At 33.9% G+C, this 16,100-nt stretch overlaps 1 protein-coding gene across 4 annotated transcripts in view; it reads right to left on the bottom strand.

Moving 5' to 3' along the window:
• The window catches only part of LOC149802350 (cGMP-dependent protein kinase 1-like), a 383,724-nt gene that overhangs the window by 14,124 nt on the left and 353,500 nt on the right, over positions 1-16,100 (bottom strand). For all 4 annotated transcript variants that reach the window (XR_016420027.1, XR_016420026.1, XM_089951577.1 and 1 more), the window contains exons 11-12: positions 5,262-5,401; positions 642-731 (exon numbers count right to left, since the gene is read on the bottom strand). Coding sequence is in view for 2 of the 4 variants with exons in the window: in XM_089951577.1 (XP_089807703.1) it covers positions 642-731; positions 5,262-5,401 (230 nt within the window). In the remaining 2 variants the exon portion in view is untranslated. The remainder of the gene's footprint in view (positions 1-641; positions 732-5,261; positions 5,402-16,100) is intronic.

Genomic DNA, 16,100 nt, shown 5'->3' with positions numbered 1-16,100 from the left:
ATGATAACTCAGTACATTGTGTGCAGCAATGCCATGTCCAATATATGCAAAAAATCCTTTTTGTTGACCAAAACTATCAGAATGGTAATTTTGTATGTAGAAAAGCCCCTTGAAAATTAATTTTATGGCTAAAATTACAAATTTAATTTCTAATTTTGGCTAACATGCCAATCAAGAACCAAACAGATCTTTGCATGTATTGGAAATAAAGACTTGATTCACACTATATTGAAAAATCATCTTGGTTCCCAATCGAAATGTCTGTTAAGAGAAGTCGAGAGTTTTCTTTATGAAGGCAAAATAGGCACCTTTGTCTGACCCAGATATATTATGTTAGGCTATCTTTTGTCCTGTAAACAGATGCATACATTTCAACAATTTTGGTAAAATGTTCAATTTTTCTCCTGCAAAATGAATCAAATGTCCATTTGTATGCAGGTAAAAAAAGTCAATAAATTACCTGGACCAAACAGTGTCTTTATATGTATTAAAAAAACCATTTGATTGCAATCTTTTTTGACAGTCTTTGCATAATTTCAATATATTTAACATGTGCGAGTTTCTGGAACACATTTAAGTTTACGGTCAAATGGAAATGACAAGAGTAGTATGTAGCTTGTATAGCAGGGTGTTAAACTTACTTGTCACGTAATACTGTCCAGAGTTCACCCCCCAGGCACGATTCAAGAAGCATGTACAGATATTTTCTATCCTTAAATGTTCTATATAACCTGAAAAATAAATATTCAGTAATTAATTTTTTTTTTTCTGTTATCTTATTTGACCTATATTAGCTTATTGTACTGAATAAAAAAACATTACATGCATTTTCAAGAGATTATTTTAGCATGAGACAGTGATTAGAGAAGTTGGATCATTTGTGTTGCCTTATCATTATTATCTTTTAAAAAAGGTTAAATATTATCACATTTCAGTTTGAAACTTTGTGATTTTGTGCAAGCCTTATACCTATTGAAAATTTTATCAACATTTTATCTTTCAGAATTTCTCTATGTACTATCATTAAACTCTCTTACTTGTTTACATAAAGATTATACATAATCTTTTAGTTTTCAAATATTGCCATACCATAATAGTTATAAGATGATCTGAATTAGTACATCTATCCTGCCTCAGATTCAACAAACAATTACAGATATTAAACACATGGATCTGAATTAGTACATCAATCCTGCCTCAGATTCAATAAACAGTTACAGGTATTAAACACATGGATCTGAATTAGTACATCTATCCTGCCTCAGATTCACAAAAAGTTACAGGTATTAAACACTTGGATCTGAATTAGTACATCAATCCTGCCTCAGATTCAACAAACAGTTACAGATATTAAACACATGGATCTGAATTAGTACATCAATCCTGCCTCAGATTCAACAAACAGTTACAGATATTAAACATATGGATCTGAATTAGTACATCAATCCTGCCTCAGATTCACAGTTACAGATATTAAACACATGGATATGAATTAGTACATCAATCCTGCCTCAGATTCAACAAACAGTTACAGATATTAAACACATGGATCTGAATTAGTACATCAATCCTGCCTCAGATTCAACAAACAGTTACAGATATTAAACACATGGATATGAATTAGTACATCTATCCTACCTCAGATTCAACAAACAGTTACAGATATTAAACACATGGATATGAATTAGTACATCTATCCAACCTCAGATTCAACAAACAGTTACAGATATTAAACATATGGATCTGAATTAGTACATCTATCCTGCCTCAGATTCAACAAACAGTTACAGTTATTAAACACATGGATCTGAATTAGTACATCTATCCTGCCTCAGATTCAACAAACAGTTACAGATATTAAACACATGGATATGAATTAGTACATCTATCCTGCCTCAGATTCAACAAACAGTTACAGTTATTAAACACATGGATATGAATTAGTACATCAATCCTGCCTCAGATTCAACAAACAGTTACAGATATTAAACACATGGATATGAATTAGTACATCAATCCTGCCTCAGATTCACAGTTACAGATATTAAACACATGGATCTGAATTAGTACATCAATCCTGCCTCAGATTCACAGTTACAGGTATTAAACACTTGGATCTGAATTAGTACATCTATCCTGCCTCAGATTCAACAAACAGTTACAGATATTAAACACATGGATATGAATTAGTACATCTATCCTGCCTCAGATTCAACAAACAGTTACAGGTATTAAACACGTGGATATGAATTAGTACATCTATCCTGCCTCAGATTCAACAAACAGTTACAGATATTAAACACATGGATATGAATTAGTACATCTATCCTGCCTCAGATTCAACAAACAGTTACAGATATTAAACACATGGATACGAATTAGTACATCAATCCTGCCTCAGATTCACAGTTACAGATATTAAACACATGGATCTGAATTAGTACATCAATCCTGCCTCAGATTCAACAAACAGTTACAGATATTAAACACATGGATATGAATTAGTACATCTATCCTGCCTCAGATTCAACAAACAGTTACAGATATTAAACATATGGATCTGAATTAGTACATCTATCCTGCCTCAGATTCAACAAACAGTTACAGATATTAAACACATGGATATGAATTAGTACATCTATCCTACCTCAGATTCAACAAACAGTTACAGATATTAAACACATGGATATGAATTAGTACATCAATCCTGCCTCAGATTCACAGTTACAGATATTAAACACATGGATCTGAATTAGTACATCAATCCTGCCTCAGATTCAACAAACAGTTACAGATATTAAACACATGGATATGAATTAGTACATCTATCCTACCTCAGATTCAACAAACAGTTACAGATATTAAACACATGGATCTGAATTAGTACATCAATCCTGCCTCAGATTCAACAAACAGTTACAGATATTAAACACATGGATATGAATTAGTACATCAATCCTGCCTCAGATTCACAGTTACAGATATTAAACACGTGGATCTGAATTAGTACATCTATCCTGCCTCAGATTCAACAAACAGTTACAGATATTAAACACATGGATATGAATTAGTACATCTATCCTGCCTCAGATTCAACAAACAGTTACAGATATTAAACATATGGATCTGAATTAGTACATCTATCCTGCCTCAGATTCAACAAACAGTTACAGATATTAAACACATGGATATGAATTAGTACATCAATCCTGCCTCAGATTCAACAAACAGTTACAGATATTAAACATATGGATCTGAATTAGTACATCAATCCTGCCTCAGATTCAACAAACAGTTACAGTTATTAAACACATGGATATGAATTAGTACATCAATCCTGCCTCAGATTCAACAAACAGTTACAGATATTAAACACATGGATCTGAATTAGTACATCAATCCTGCCTCAGATTCAACAAACAGTTACAGATATTAAACACATGGATATGAATTAGTACATCAATCCTGCCTCAGATTCACAGTTACAGATATTAAACACATGGATCTGAATTAGTACATCTATCCTGCCTCAGATTCAAGAAACAATTACAGATATTAAACACGTGGATCTGAATTAGTACATCAATCCTGCCTCAGATTCAACAAACAATTACAGATATTAAACACGTGGATCTGAATTAGTACATCTATCCTGCCTCAGATTCAACAAACAGTTACAGGTATTAAACACATGGATCTGAATTAGTACATCAATCCTGCCTCAGATTCACAAACAGTTACAGATATTAAACACGTGGATCTGAATTAGTACATCTATCCTGCCTCATATTCACAAACAGTTACAGGTATTAAACACATGGATCTGAATTAGTACATCTATCCTACCTCAGATTCAACAAACAGTTACAGATATTAAACACATGGATCTGAATTAGTACATCTATCCTGCCTCAGATTCAACAAACAATTACAGATATTAAACACGTGGATCTGAATTAGTACATCTATCCTGCCTCAGATTCAACAAACAGTTACAGATATTAAAAACATGGATCTGAATTTGTAATTCAATCCTGCCTCAGATTCACAAACAGTTACAGATATTAAACACGTGGATATGAATTAGTACATCAATCCTGCCTCAGATTCACAAATAGTTACAGATATTAAACACGTGGATCTGAATTAGTACATCTATCCTGCCTCAGATTCACAAACAGTTACAGGTATTAAACACATGGATCTGAATTAGTACATCTATCCTGCCTCAGATTCAACAAACAATTACAGATATTAAACACGTGGATCTGAATTAGTACATCTATCCTGCCTCAGATTCAACAAACAGTTACAGATATTAAAAACATGGATCTGAATTAGTAATTCAATCCTGCCTCAGATTCACAAACAGTTACAAATATTAAACACATGGATATGAATTAGTACATCAATCCTGCCTCAGATTCAACAAACAGTTACAGTTATTAAACACATGGATCTGAATTAGTACATCAATCCTGCCTCAGATTCAACAAACAGTTACAGTTATTAAACACATTGATCTGAATTAGTACATCTATCCTGCCTCAGATTCAACAAACAGTTACGGATATTAAACATGTGGATATGAATTAGTACATCAATCCTGCCTCAGATTCAACAAACAGTTACAGTTATTAAACACATGGATCTGAATTAGTACATCTATCCTGCCTCAGATTCAACAAACAGTTACGGATATTAAACATGTGGATATGAATTAGTACATCTATCCTGCCTCAGATTCAACAAACAGTTACAGTTATTAAACACATGGATATGAATTAGTACATCTATCCTGCCTCAGATTCAACAAACAGTTACAGTTATTAAACACATGGATCTGAATTAGTACATCAATCCTGCCTCAGATTCAACAAACAGTTACAGTTATTAAACACATTGATCTGAATTAGTACATCTATCCTGCCTCAGATTCAACAAACAGTTACAGATATTAAACACATGGATATGAATTAGTACATCTATCCTGCCTCAGATTCAACAAACAGTTACAGATATTAAACACATGGATATGAATTAGTACATCAATCCTGCTTCAAATTCACAAACAGTTACAGGTATTAAACACATGGATCTTTGCCAATGTACTGGGAAAAAGTAAATTAACAGTGTAATTTTAGTATCATGAGTTTAAGCAACAGAAGTGAGGGCGTGTGTGAAATTGCTCTTTATGTTACAGAACTGATGGGTAAATAAGAACAATGTACAAGAAACCTGAGAGAAAAAGTTATCTGTACCTAACAATGAAATCCGATCTTGATTCCGACATTATTTTCTTCTCATTCATGATATGCTCCTGTTGCCTAGTTTCTACGATATGGTGTTTCTTAAGTATCTTCAAGGCAAATGTTCGAATGCTGTCATTGTTGATCTGGACCTGAAATTTATTTTGAAATCTATTAAAATAAACTCTCTTCAAAATGTAGATGTTTACTGAAAGTGCAAGGAATCATAATAAGAATTTTTCATATATGACCAGTCTTGTTTGAAAGGGACACTCTTTCCAGTACATTCCTAGTACATAAGATTTACGCATTCTGTACATGTACTATCAAATTCAACAGAAATACATTTATCAACAGCTAAGAAATGGCATTATTAATGAAATCCACTCTCTAAATAATAAAATGAGTCTACAAATGCTTCCACTTTTTTCCATTTATGGAAGGCATATTTACTGTTTTCAATTCATACTGTTATTGGTTCATATACATGTACTGTAGAAGAATTGTAAATGAGCAAAATACATGCATGTACCTAAGGCATCATGCAGACAATCAAACTATTATAGGTGTTCCCCATGATGGGGTGGAGGTGTGGGATGGGGAGAGACTTAGCCATGGTGGTTCAGTCAAATCATTAATAGTAATATAAACAATGTTTGTGGCATACAACTATGAAATAAAGTGCCAAGCACCTATGTTGTATTCCTAAAATTGTTAAATGAAGTAGAAAGAGAAATTGTAGAAATAAAAACTATATCATTTTTCTACCAATAAACACTTGAAACATGAACCCAACTTTGGACTGAACACACCATGTAGAAATTGTCACAAATTACCCAGTCAAAAATTGTCTAAATTTATAAATATATCTTACACTTCATTAATAAGATAATAATATGACACATTTGTCATATCCTACTAATTTTAAATTCAGAATTAAAAAAAACTCGCTGAAAATAGCAAAACAATTATAAAAGCTTCACTTTGTAAAAGTAAAACATGCACACCCATCAACATATTCCAGTGACTGTATCAACAAACACTGCTGCTAGCCTCCCCACCCCAGTTTACATAAGTGAGGTCATTCTGCATAAAGGTCAATTTAAGGGCAATCTGATGTCCTATAAGAATTGATAGAGAAATCTTCAGTACATATACAAAGCTTTCCTGTGATATCTGTTGTAACTATGTACTAAAAGACACACACACACACACATTAAATTTTGCTGTCAAAATAAATTCTATCAATGTGGTGGGTCAGTAATGAATGAAAAGACATTTGATCAAAATTTCATTACTATATGATGATGTTACCAAAATCAGACCAGCAATCAAATCGTTTCTGAGCAAAGTTAAAGTTAATTAAATAACTGAATGTTAAAAGGAAAAGATTTTGAATTTGTCCATGGGTGTCTATCAGACACTGCGAAACAGGACTACACTTCGCAACTTGTCCAAACATGCTTTTGCACACTATTCTCTCAATGATAAAGTTTTTACTTGTAATATGATAAAATACTACTAGTAACAAAGCAAGTTCATTAACCATTAATTTTCAAAAGGTCCCATCTTAACTGTAATCATATTGCTGATTAGAAAATAATTTTATGTATATATATATATATATATATATATATATATATATATACCTTTTGCATTAAGATCAAAGACAGATAATAATAATAATAATAATAATAATAATGAGGACTTTGTATAGTGCCTAATCTTTAGAAGCTCTAAGCACTTTATAACATTAGACAACACCTATAAAATATTTAAATTTTTTATTAAAAACCCATATATAATGATTAAGTGAGTTTTAAGAGCCCTCTTGAATGGGATCACTGTGTCTTTATGTCTAAGTTCAGTGGGCAATTCATTCCATGTTGCTGGGCCCTGGTATGCAAAAGAATGCTGTCCTTATAACTTCATTCTCATAGTGGGAATAATGAGAATACCATTGTCAGAAGAGGAGTGTAAGTATCTTGCTGGTGTGTACACATGGGTGAGGTCGGATAGGTATTTTGGGCTGGAGTCCATCAGTGAAATGTAGCACAGAGAACAAATTTTGTGTCTGATTCTGGATTGAAAGGATAGCCAGTGTAGGGTACAGAGCAGCGGGGAGGTGTGCTCTGATCGTGGTACTCTAAGTATGATATGTGCAGCTGTGTTTTGAACGTTTTGAAGTTTCTGCAGTAGATATTGAGATGAACCATACAGAATTGAGTTACGATAGTCCAGTTTTGAAAGTACTAATGAACATACAAGTGTTTTAGTGGCATCAACTGAAAGATGTTTGTGAATGGAGCTGATGTGTCTCAGCTCAAGATATGCAGCCTTGCATATGTTAATGACATGTTGGTGCAATGTGAGAGTACTGTCCATAGTGACACCTAGGTTTCGTACTGACTGTGTGAATTTAATGTTGGTGTTACTGATATTTATTGTTTGAGGTAAAGGATGTGGCTGAGAAAGTCTTTGTGTTGTAATCAGAATGGCCTCAGTTTTATCATCATTCATCTGAAGCTTGTTACATGTCATCCATAATTTCACATCAGAAATGCACCTCTCTACATCATGGATGGTAGCATCAACTTCAGTTGGGTGGCTAGATTGTATATTTGGGTATTGTCAGCGTACAACTGGTGAGACACTGGATGATGATCTATGACACTTGAGAGCAGCTGAGTATATAGAATGAAGACAACAGGTACCATTTGTGTCCTGTTGACCAAGTAGGACTTGAACCACAGTAATGCTGTATCATGAATGCCAAATATATGCTGGTGTTGTTGTTGTTGTTGTTGTGGGGTTTAACGCCATTTTTCAGCACGATAGGCTATACATGGCGGCCAGTATTAATGGTGGAGGAAGAACCCGGAAAACCCTGGAAAGAACCACCGACCCACGAGAAGCTACTGACAAGCTTTCTCACATGCCCACATTGGCTGAATCTTAGACTCGAACCGCCACAGACAGAGGTGAGATGGCAGTGATCCGTAACGAAGAGCACTTTAGACCACTCGGCCACTCGGGGCCCCCAAATATATGCTGGAGATGGGGAAGTAATATATTATTGTCTACTGTATCAAATGCTGCAGACAAATCAAGGAGGGTGAGGATTGTAATCTTTCCACTATCCAAAGCAGAGAGAATGTCATTAACTACTTTTAGAAGAGTAGTTTCAGTACTGTGGCAAGGGCGATATGCAGATTGTACATGGCTAAAAAGACTGTTTGAATTCAGATGAGATACAAGCTGGGATAGAACAACCTTTTCTAAGATTTTTGATATGAATGGGAGATTAGAAACTGGGCAGTAGTTCTTTAAATTGTTATGGTCGAGTGATGGTTTCTTCAGCAGAGGCTTTACAATGGCAGTTTTGAAAAATAATGGGAATTCCCTGAATGAGAGAGAGGTATTAATAACATTAGTGAAAGCAATACTGGATCGAAGCACTCAAGCAGCAGTGATGTTGGAAATGGATCAAGTTCACATGACTTTGGTGCACTCTTCATCACGATCGTACATACTAAATCCATCCAGACAGATTCAAATGCTGCTAATGGTTGTTGCTGAAATTCTGTATCCCAAATGTATGGTGATGACGAGTCAATTGAAATTGTGTTGTGAAGCTTATCTCTAATGGTTTGTACTTTGTCATGGAAGAAATTTGCAAACAGGTCTAGAAGGTCGACTAGAGAGAAGGTAGTTGGAAGTGGTGTACATTTGTTCCTTGACATTAGCTTGTTAGTAATCTCGAAGAGCTCTTTGCAGCTGGAACTTTCCATGATCTTGGTACTGTAGTGGGCTTATTTCGCTGCATGGGCTATGTTTGTGACATTCTTCCTAGTGGCTTCATAGATTTGCTTATGAATAGTGAGTCTGGTGGAAAGCCAAAGCCTCTCAGCTTTACGGTGGTCTCTTTTAGCAGTGCGAAGCTGGTCCTTAACACTGCTATACCATGGAGAACACTTTTGAATTGATACTCTGTACTTGGTGGCTGGGGCATGTTTGTTGAGCAATGAACACAGGCAGTTATCGAGTTGTTCTGCTGTAGGAGGTATGCAAGTTGTAAGATGTAACTATGTGAGATCAAAAACATATACTAAAGCATTAATTTCATGTCATATATGTTTAATAGTCAGAATTTACCCTTATTTCATGTCCAGCGTGTTTGACTGTCAGCATTTGCTTTTGCATTAATTTCATGTCCACATGTTTGACTGGCAGGTTTTGCATTAACTTCATGTCAAACATGTATGACTGGCAGGATCTGCATTGACTGTCAGGTTTTGCACTGATTTCATGTCCAACATGTTTGGCAGGATTTGCACTGACTGTCAGGTTTTGCACTGATTTCATGTCCAATGTGTTTGACTGGCAGGATCTGCATTGACTGTCAGGTTTTGCACTGATTTCATGTCCAACATGTTTGACTAGCAGGATTTGCACTGATGGTCAGGTTTTGCACTGATTTCATGTCAAACATGTTTGGCAGGATTTGCACTGACTGTCAGGTTTTGCACTGATTTCATGTCCAACATGTTTGACTGGCAGGATTTGTGCTGACTGTCAGGTTTTGCACTGATTTCATGTCCAACATATTTGACTGGAACATGGTGTAGAAATAAGTCATTAAATCATGACTGTACTAACATTTGTAATTAAAAATAACCTTTCTAATTGCAATATACATTTTCTAATTATAAAATAAGGTTTCTAATTAAAAATAAGGTTTCTAGCTTAAAAATGTTTCAAATTGCAAAATAAGGTTTCTAATTACAAAACAAGGTTTCTAATTAAAAATAAGGTTTCTAATTAAAAATAAGGTTTCTAATTACAAAATAAGGTTTCTAATTAAAAATAAGGTTTCTAATTAAAAATAAGGTTTCTAATTACAAAATAAGGTTTCTAATTAAAAATAAGGTTTCTATAAGGTTTCTAATTAAAAATAAGGTTTCTAATTAAAAATAAAACTAAGGTTTCTAATTAGAAATAAGGCTTCTAATTAAAATAAGGTTTCTAATTAAAAATAAGGTTTCTAATTACAAAATAAGGTTTCTAATTAAAAATAAGGTTTCTAATTAAAAATAAGGTTTCTAATTACAAAATAAGGTTTCTAATTAAAAATAAGGTTTCTAGTTTTAAAAAATGTTTCAGATTGCAAAATAAGGTTTCTAATTACAAAACAAGGTTTTTAATTAAAAATCCAAAGTTGTTACCAGTACTAGTAAACAAGATCATGACATCACCAATAAAAGACAACACTGTGAGAGAAAAAATGATGATGTTTATTGTTCTTATTCTGCTTGCTGTATTGATTATTATTTTTTAGCTGTTATTAGAAATGTTGGTGATGATACTGCTTGCTGTATTGATTATTATTTTTTAGCTGCCATTAGAAATGTTGGTGATGATACTGCTTGCTGTATTATTATTTTTAGCTGCCATTAGAAATATTGGTGATAATACTGCTTGCTGTATTGATTATTATTTTTTTTAGCTGCCATTAGAAATGTTGTTGATGATATTTAGGTATTCTGAATGTGAAAAGTAAAGTGTCCTCTGGACCTGCTCTGTAATTTTAGCTTGAAAATTGCCATAAATTTCCGATACGCACACTTGAATTCTCACCCTGAAAAGATTCATTCTTTTACATCTATTTTGTGAACATGTCTCAAAATTTAATGAACATTTCTTTTCAGTGTCTATGTAGATATGTATAGGATTAATCATCAAAAAGTTACAAGATATGACAATACAAAATGTAATGGACATAAACATCAGCAGAGTTGTGACACAAGAACATTTAGCAATATTTATATTCATAACACCACTGTAATAAATGAATGAATCTGATAGAAAACAGTTTATAAATCTTTGTCTCTGTCCTGCCAGTTACATATACAAAATAACAAATCAGGTGGGTGAGAGATGTCTTGACCATTACTAATTTATGTTCAGTGAGCAGTGGATAATGTAGCTCATCTCTTTTGACAAGTTGTGAGGACAGTGTTTATCTGAGCACTAAAACCGCTCATGCATAGTTTAGTAGAATCAGGAAGACTTGCAGATAAATGCAGCAATCTACAATTGTCTAAGAATAAACATTTTTTTGTTCATAAAATGAAAAGAGTCACCATTCAAAGCCACTAAGACAAGGGCATGTCAAAAATGAACACTTCAAATAATAGATAAATGCTATTGGGATGCAAATGGCAGCTGTCCATTCCATGACACTCATCAAGTTTTTTTTCTTCTCAATAAACTAAATGACTACTGATTGATTTTCACAAAGGCTCTGGTTTAGTTTCGTGTGAGAACATCTAGTTTTGAATACACCTTCCTAATACTGTGTTTGTCAATGAAATAATAATTTTGAAGATAATCAAATATCCTACCATACTTCTGAGTAAAAAACAAGATCAGACAAAAGACAGTGACGAACAAACACTTAAGGAATCTATACTAGCCACATTGCAAACTGAAAGCAAGAAAAGTATCAGCGATATAAAAGTTGGAAGCATGAGGTAACTTGACATTACTAGGATAGCTAAAACTGAAAATGAAAATAGCAATAGTGTGAAAGTGCTAAATGATCTTATCAGAAAAGAGTCACGAACAGACCACACAAACACCATAGGATCTATTAGCCAGAAAAAGGAACCTCATTAGATACCAGCGATAGAAGGGCCCTAAGTTTCATCTGATTATTGCTTTTAAAAAAAAAATATCTCTAACTACATTATCAGTCTACAGATCTCTGAAAAATTCCAAATATAGCTCTGATAAATTATTTACTAAACTTGAAACTTAAATGCTACACATTTTTAATAGCTCTAATTTTATTCTTGACATCTGTGATTTTAATGTCGGAATCGCTATTTTATCTGATATTGCTACAGTAATAGCTTTCTTGATAGAAATCAAGCTAACATATTCACTCTCGATAATGGAGCATATAGATTATTATCATGGTAATGCAATCCTGACTGCCAGATTACATCGAGTTGTTGACTGCCAGATTACATCGAGTTATTGACTGCCAGATTACATAGAGTTGTTGACTGCCAGATTACATCGAGTTATTGACTGTCAGATTACATCGAGTTATTGACTGCCAGATTACATCGAGTTGTTTACTGTCAGATTACATCGAGTTGTTGACTGCCAGATTACATCTAATTGTTGACTGCCAGATTTCATCGAGTTATTGACTGCCAGATTACATCGAGTTGTTGACTGTCAGATTACATCTAGTTATTGACTGCCAGATTACATCGAGTTGTTGACTGCCAGATTACATCGAGTTATTGACTGTCAGATTACATCGAGTTATTGACTGCCAGATTACATCGAGTTGTTTACTGTCAGATTACATCGAGTTGTTGACTGCCAGATTACATCTAGTTGTTGACTGCCAGATTTCATCGAGTTATTGACTGCCAGATTACATCGAGTTGTTGACTGTCAGATTACATCTAGTTATTGACTGCCAGATTACATCGAGTTGTTGACTGCCAGATTACATCTAGTTGTTGACTGCCAGATTACATCGAGTTATTGACTGCCAGATTACATCTAGTTATTGACTGCCAGATTACATCGAGTTGTTGACTGTCAGATTACATCGAGTTATTGACTGCCATATTACATCGAGTTGTTTACTGTCAGATTACATCGAGTTGTTGACTGCCAGATTACATCGAGTTATTGACTGCCAGATTACATCGAGTTGTTGACTGTCAGATTACATCTAGTTATTGACTGCCAGATTACATCGAGTTGTTGACTGCCAGATTACATCTAGTTGTTGACTGCCAGATTACATCGAGTTATTGACTGCCAGATTACATCTAGTTATTGACTGCCAGATTACATCGAGTTGTTGACTGTCAGATTACATCGAGTTATTGACTGCCATATTACATCGAGTTGTTTACTGTCAGATTACATCGAGTTGTTGACTGCCAGATTACATCGAGTTATTGACTGCCAGATTACATCGAGTTGTTGACTGTCAGATTACATCTAGTTATTGACTGCCAGATTACATCGAGTTGTTGACTGCCAGATTACATCTAGTTGTTGACTGCCAGATTACATCGAGTTATTGACTGCCAGATTACATCTAGTTATTGACTGCCAGATTACATCGAGTTGTTGACTGTCAGATTACATCGAGTTATTGACTGCCATATTACATCGAGTTGTTTACTGTCAGATTACATCGAGTTGTTGACTGCCAGATTACATCGAGTTATTGACTGCCAGATTACATCGAGTTGTTGACTGTCAGATTACATCTAGTTATTGACTGCCAGATTACATCGAGTTGTTGACTGCCAGATTACATCTAGTTGTTGACTGCCAGATTACATCGAGTTATTGACTGCCAGATTACATCTAGTTATTGACTGCCAGATTACATCGAGTTGTTGACTGTCAGATTACATCGACTTATTGACTGCCATATTACATCGAGTTGTTTACTGTCAGATTACATCGAGTTGTTGACTGCCAGATTACATCGAGTTGTTAACTGTCAGATTACATCTAGTTATTGACTGCTAGATTACATCGAGTTGTTGACTGCCAGATTACATCGAGTTGTTGACTGCCAGATTACATCTAGTTGTTGACTGCCAGATTACATCGAGTTATTGACTGCCAGATTACATCTAGTTATTGACTGCCAGATTACATCGAGTTGTTGACTGTCAGATTACATCGAGTTATTGACTGCCATATTACATCGAGTTGTTTACATCGAGCTATTGAATGCCAGATTACATCGAGTTATTGACTGCCAGATTACATCGAGTTGTTGACTGCCAGATTACATCGAGTTGTCAGCATCAGAAAATCCTGATCACTAAGAGGCTTCAAATCATTGTTCAGATTTTCTGATGCTGACAATAAGATGTACTCAAGCAATCAAGATCAAACTAATATAATAATCATAAAGTTAGTTATATACCTATCAGTTTTCAGATAATCGAAGAATCTCACTACACTTGACTGAAGAAAAAAAAAATCCTTAACATCTGAACCTTTTTAATACAAACTACATCCTAAAGCATGAACTTTATTACATATTGATCAGCGGATATGCAGGAATATAGCAGTTCAATGTTATCTTGTTTTTACAACAATTTTTGCATCCATCGATTTTTTCATCTATAAAAGAAAACAACGGCAGTAAGAGATTAGGTCAGAAACTAAATTTGTATAACCGTAAACCTACTTCTAAGATCAAACAACAGAATCTTAAATTTGATATTCAATAGGTTGAATGGTTCACATGTTTAATTTTCCACTGAAGTCACAAAAGGTCGAAACTTAATATGAATCTAGATTAAACATTCGCATAGAATTTTGGTTCCAGACATTTTTAATACGATATGAAAAATTGCCAGCGGTTATGTTGTCTCTGCGAAAACGCATTGGAAACTATAGCCTATATTTATTGGGATTGTATTAAAACAATATACTTATTTTATTTTTAAGTTTTAACCTTACCAATAATATTTTTTATACTTGGAAATGTTGATGAAACAATCAATTTTTATATGTTTGCTACTGGAGCAACAGCTTTATAGATGTCAATTTAAAAAAAAAATGAATTACCTAATATTTCACATTTTAAAAAGGAATTCAATTTATATTTTCAATCTTAAAATATTTCTGCTTATGTGAGAAGCGACCGGGACGATTTTGATACAAAACTGGATTATATATTCTGTGTAATGTGTCTGTCACTTGTTAGAATGTTTATATATAGATGAGGGTTGGAGAGAGAGAGAGAGAGAGAGGATGAATGAGTAATAACGAACTTTTATTTATGTAATTATCTTTATATATGAATGTATTTATTTCTGCGAATGTATGTATGTTAGATAGAACACAAATAATGAGCCAGGATTTATGTCACATTACATGTGATTGTAAATGTTGTTTGAGATAATTATACATGAATAATAATATTTATGGGTAATACGTGTATTTTATATCTCAAATAGATACGGCAATACTCTTTTCTTTTTCTTTCTACCTTTTCTTGTATTCTTTTAAGTCTCAGACATATGGAAAACAAAATTCGAGGAACCGTAACTAAACTTAAAATTTACAATATTGACGTGATTTTCGTTTTCTTTTATGGAGAGTAGAAGGCTTCCCAACCATGGCATCGTCTGGGAAATGGAGAAAAAAAATATTGTCAATGCAGACATAAAGGGTACATGATTACATGCGTCAGGACGTCATCTGAGGAATTTAAAAAATGCGCCAGTTAACTTTTTTCACTAAAACCTTATTTTGAAGATCTTGAAACGAACATTTTACATGAACTTCCATTTAATTTGGTACCGTATGACATAACCGTTAACCTTTATATATTTTACAATCTTCTCTAGCGGAAATCAAATTAAAATTCGAAATGTTCAAAGTAAGAACAAATCAGAAATTCCATGGGCGACATATTTATGTGGTTAAATATATAAAGCTATAAAACATGAAGTTAAAGAAGTTCTTTTCCGGTGTTATTAACTATTTACTTGTAGTCTTCTATGTCACATGTTGTCATTTTAACCAACCCAATGCTTGTCACAAAGGCTTGGCACAACATATTAATTATTCAAAGACCGATCTCAAAGGAGCAAATGAAAACCCTACACCCCAAATCCTGTATAAAGAGTTACGGTTGCATAGTTATAATACGCCACTGTGATTCAGACAAATCACTAAACCATAATACTAATAACGTTTGAAGTGTTCAAACCAGAAATAACGGGCCAGGCGTCTAATTTTGTATTTTTAATGCTGCTCAACAGATGAGTTTTTTTTTTT

The sequence above is a fragment of the Sinohyriopsis cumingii genome, chromosome 3, assembly GCF_028554795.1.
Source record: "Sinohyriopsis cumingii isolate HCF-2022 chromosome 3, ASM2855479v2, whole genome shotgun sequence".
NCBI classification, from domain to species: Eukaryota; Metazoa; Mollusca; class Bivalvia; order Unionida; family Unionidae; genus Sinohyriopsis; species Sinohyriopsis cumingii.
The sequence above is the reverse complement of the archived record's forward strand: the minus strand, read 5'-3'. Positions and strand labels throughout refer to the sequence as shown.